Source organism: Sinocyclocheilus grahami, unplaced genomic scaffold (genome assembly GCF_001515645.1).
Source record: "Sinocyclocheilus grahami isolate Dianchi unplaced genomic scaffold, SAMN03320097.WGS_v1.1 scaffold669.1, whole genome shotgun sequence".
NCBI lineage: Eukaryota > Metazoa > Chordata > Actinopteri > Cypriniformes > Cyprinidae > Sinocyclocheilus > Sinocyclocheilus grahami.
In genome coordinates, this window is record NW_015505848.1 from 367,812 (window position 1) to 372,811 (window position 5,000).

At 37.2% G+C, this 5,000-nt stretch overlaps 1 protein-coding gene across 1 annotated transcript in view; it reads right to left on the minus strand.

Annotated features, from left to right (window-relative positions):
- bmpr1bb (bone morphogenetic protein receptor, type IBb) overlaps window positions 1-5,000 on the minus strand; it is a 46,647-nt gene that overhangs the window by 9,211 nt on the left and 32,436 nt on the right. Inside the window, exons 6-9 of the mRNA XM_016242691.1 lie at window positions 4,785-4,878; window positions 4,548-4,686; window positions 3,235-3,427; window positions 2,035-2,332 (exon numbers count right to left, since the gene is read on the minus strand). Coding sequence (XP_016098177.1) covers window positions 2,035-2,332; window positions 3,235-3,427; window positions 4,548-4,686; window positions 4,785-4,878 — 724 coding nt within the window. The remainder of the gene's footprint in view (window positions 1-2,034; window positions 2,333-3,234; window positions 3,428-4,547; window positions 4,687-4,784; window positions 4,879-5,000) is intronic.

Below are 5,000 nucleotides of genomic sequence, written 5' to 3' on the forward strand. Positions count from 1 at the left end.
ATACAGTGCACAGCATAAATGAGTACACCCCCTCTAAAACTTAACAAATTCAGCAATACTCTTTACTTTGAAGACATGTTAGGGTTCTTTGGAGATGTAATGTTCCAACAAGCCTGCTTGATCAGTTACCAAAGAACAATGCCAAAATTATTCAGCAAAATAAGATTTTCTTATCAAACTGATAAAATGTTGTGTTGCAAAAATGAGTACACCCTCCTGAAAGTTACTAAATAAGACTAAACAAAAAAAAGTGTCTTGGTTTAAGGCTATTTTTGATCAACAGTTAAGTATATTGAACTTACACTTTTAAAGACAAGTAATTTCCTGACAATAAAAAGTGTTATATAGCCCTCTGAATCATACTCAGACGTAATGCTGGCAGCAGTGGAAGCACTCGGGAGAGAACTGCCAGGTGACATTTCTTAGCATAAACGAGGACAATGGTGCAAGAGGAATACCAAATTATTGTTTTAGGTGTAAAAATATAGCAGAAGTAGCACCGACATTCAAAAACAATGGACTTGTGATAAGGCTCCTGAAATACTCGGGTCTTCACTTTAAGTTTTAATTTAGTGATGAGTGAGAGAAATAACATGCAAGTGTCTCAGAGCCGGCAAAAGCTGTGAAAAGAGTGACACTTTATCTCACAGAGTATGACGCAGCCTGCAGACGTGACATGCATGGTTGTTTATCCACACCAGAACTACCGACTGTAGCCAAAGCACAATAAACTCATTTAACCTCTTCCAGGGCCCATATTTACTAAATAGAGACTTCTGGGAATCCATACTCTGCTCTCAAGAGACCAAGTCAATCATTTCGTATCTAACAGCATCCAACATGTTCTGGTGTTGCTAGAGGAGGAGTACAGAGATAAGTGCTTGGTTCCCACAGTGACGTTCAGTGGTAGTAAAGCTCTTCTCTAGGGATGAGTGAGTGCTGAAGATGTGAGGGAGTTGTACTTTATCAACGCTGGCATGAGTTCACACACTACTGTGTGGTGTAATACAAAAACCTGAAACTGAAAATGCTGCCCTCCCCTCATTCCCTGCATTATTGGGCATTTTTTCAGCATGACAATGAAGATATTCATTCTCCCGAGGTGAAAACCCTTCAGTGGGCATGTATTTCACTCAGTCCTAACACTCTTGAGCGCTGTGGGGGATTCTGTAGAGACCAGCTGAGCAGCACTCCTCATTAAAGACCAGAGCATTTAAGGAGGTCGTCCTCCAGCAGTTAAACAGCACAGATGTGAACATGTGTCATGAACTTGTACACTCAGCGCCAAGAAGTGTCAGAGAAGTGTACTTTAAGTTCTGGAGGACATAATAAGTTCTAGAATATTATACATTTTCTGAATTAAATCTAGTGTGTACTCATTTCTGCAATCCTTCATTTAAACTAAATTGGCTAATTTACTTATCTTACAGACTTACAGAAAATATATTTTATTGTTTTTATTAAGTATATGTTTAGATTTTGCAATCTTTCCATCAATTATATTAGTGATCTAGTGATCATGACATCTTTTATATTTATTCAGAGGGGGTGTACTCATTTATGCTGTGCACTGTATACATACATTTCAAAATAACACAAAATTTATATAGTTTTGCATCATTTAATTTTTTACGATTTGGCTGATAACTGATATAATGGTGGATGTAAATCTTCCTGTTTCTAAAAAATTATATTTAAACAAATTCAACTACATATGCTTGTGTGTTATGTTAATAACAAATGTTAATACTTTTGCATAATTTATTTATTCATTTATAAAAATAAAATCAGTTAGTTTATATAACTGTAATGTTTGTCTAAAATCAAATGGCTGTGTAATGTTTTTTTTCCCTACATAAAGCAAATCACTAAAATACATAAATCACAGGAAAAATTCTATTGTCTATTATATAATCTGTAACCTGTCTTAAAATTACAAATTAAGCCTTGCTAATTATCTGTCTAATATCAGTCTAATGTAATAACATTATAATGGCATACTGATAAAGGCCATAGATGTATTAGCTGCTGTACCTGATGAATTTGACAGCGAGCCCGAGGTCAGCGATGCAGCAGGTGCCGTTCTTCTTCACCAGGATGTTTTTGCTCTTCAGGTCTCGGTGAGCGATGGCCGGTTTGCCCTGTGTGCCGAAAATCTCGGTGTGCAGGTGGCAGAGGCCGGAGACGGCGGAGTACGCCAGCCGCAGCAGCGCTTTGCTGTCCAGTGTGGTGGATTTGAGGTAGTCGTACAGCGAGCCGTTCTCGTGATAGTCCGTGATCAGATACAGCTGCGTCCACGAGCCCGTGCCCTTGATATCCGCCGCGATGAAACCTGACGGGAACATGGGAGACAGACAGGGTCATATGGATCTGATCTGACCAATTAGATCCATTGGTCAACCGATATATCGGCCAATATTTGGCATGTCTTTAATTTCGGATCTGATCTGATGGATCAGAACTAGTGTTCAACCAATATATCGGTTAATATCTGGCATTTTTTTATTTGGATCTGATCTGACCATTTACAACCAGTGGTCAACCGATATATCGACCAATATTTGGCATGTTTTCAATTTCAGATCTGATCTGACGGATCAGAACTAGTGTTCAACCAATATATCGGGTAATATCTGGCATTTTTTTATTTGGATCTGATCTGACCATTTACAACCAGTGGTAAACCGATATATCGGCCCATATTTGTAATTTTTTCAATTTGGATCTGACCTGACCAATCACAACTAGTCCTCAACTCATATATCAGCAAATATTTGGCTTTTTTTTCCAGACGTGATCTGACCGATATGTCAGCCGATATTTGCCATTTTTTTATCTGGATCTGATCTGACTACTCAGAACTACTGATCAACCGATATATATCGACCAATACCTGCCATTTTATATTTATTTATTTATTCGGCCGATATGTCTAACAGTGCAACAACTTCTGACAACTTGTTGATAAAAAACACATTTTCACTTCATACAATTTCCAAATTAAGATGCCTTTAAAAAAATATTTTTATTTTGAAGATTTATTTTTCATAGTTATTTACACTTTATACAATTTAGAAAATATTATGTTAAATAAATATAGATTTAATTTCAGTTATGCATTTGTTTTTACTATCCAGCTTTATATCAGCCATCGGCCACACTGCTTTCTAAGATATCGGCATCGGTCATTACAAAAATCCATATCGGAGGCGAGAGCCTGAGGAGCTTCCTTACCGAGGATGTTCTCGTGTCTCATCAGGACGGTCTGGTAGATCTCGGTCTCTCTGAACCAGCTGGCCTCTTCTGTGGTGAAGAAGACCTTGACGGCGACCCGTTCGCCCCTCCAGCGGCCCATCCACACCTCGCCGTAACGGCCCTTCCCGATCTGCTTCACCATCTGGATCTGTTTGGCGATGGTTCGCTGCACCTGCAGAGGAGATAATGGGATACATTAACACCAAACCACAGCGTCTGACGTGATGTGTTATTAGATCAGCAAATTCTGTAGCACTACAAACATTTACTACTACAGCTATTTGCATATTTTCACTTCCACATGCTGTAATGCTGTATGTGGGTATTCTACGTGGAGTCCCAATTTAACACTTCAAATAAGAGTCAAAGTTGACTTTGGTGAGCCAATAAAACATATCTGTTGTCTGGTATTTTATGACCTGAACTGATTTCTGCATCTTCTAATAACTGTTACCTCAGCAGAAACATTACCATCAGGAATTTATCTGTGCATGTGCTGATATGCGAGAGATTCCTCACACTGAACATGGCTTTTCATAAATATTTTAGTATAGAGTAAAATATTTTACTAAAAACAATATATATACACAACAAATAAACTGAAACCATGCACAAAAAATATGGAAAAACATTACTTAAATATTACAGTAAAAAAATAGAGTGAAAATAGTGTAAACAATTTTTAAACTCATTTATTTATTTTTAAGTTCTGTATAGTTTTCGGTTAAATTTTTAAGTGTGTATATTTATATTATTTTTAGTAAAATATTTTACTGCAGACAAAAAATATGAAAAGACACTGAAAATTACACTGAAAATTATACAGATTTTAAAAATACAAAATATGAATATGACAAAAACAATTTAAACTCATAGCATTTACGTAATACTTGTGCATATTTTCTATAATTCTGTATAATTTTCTGTTTAATTTTTTTATTATATGACGGTTGATATAAATGTTCTGTTTGTCTAAAATAATAATAATAAAAGTTGTAGATAATCAAAAAGGGACAATCAGTCTTTTTGTTCTTAAATTATAATTTTCATACAGCTAATTCACAAAAAAAAAAAATGTGATGATTGTAATAATAGTTGAAGCAGCTTATGCAACGGACCTCTTATAATTATAAATCAAATAATTACCACAAATAATAATTCCACTGTTACAGAGACTGAACAAATTTGAATCAAAATAATGAAATACGCTGAAAAAAGCTATGTATGTAAAAGATGACAGAGTTTGTGTGGAAGGTTGAGACTGGACTGATGTTGTGATGCTTGTGTCTGACCAGCAGAGGGAGTCCTGATCCGCTGCCGGAGCTCTGAGACTGCTCGATCAGATCCTTCAGAGATTCTCCGGCTGGAATGAAGCTCTCATCCTGCTCCAGACCCATGCTGTAGCGTGCCCGTGTCACCTGACGGTTATACCTGACACACGTCAAACACAAGACATGCATTCAAGTGACTGCCTGCTGTAAAGAAGACTCGTGTGAGTGATGAGGAGGAGGAGGAGAATGCTGATGTACCTGTGATAGCAGTACATGATGATGAAGATCAGCATGACGCAGCAGATGCTCACAGAGGTGAACAGAGCCGTGTGATGAATTCTGCTGTCCTGATCTGAAAGACACCAAACACTTCAGTCACGTGTGTGTGTGTGTGTGAGCGTGAGCGTAGAAACACAGAACAGCTTCATCTGAGGTTTATCTAGTTCATCATGACTAGTACTAGTGCTGATAGTG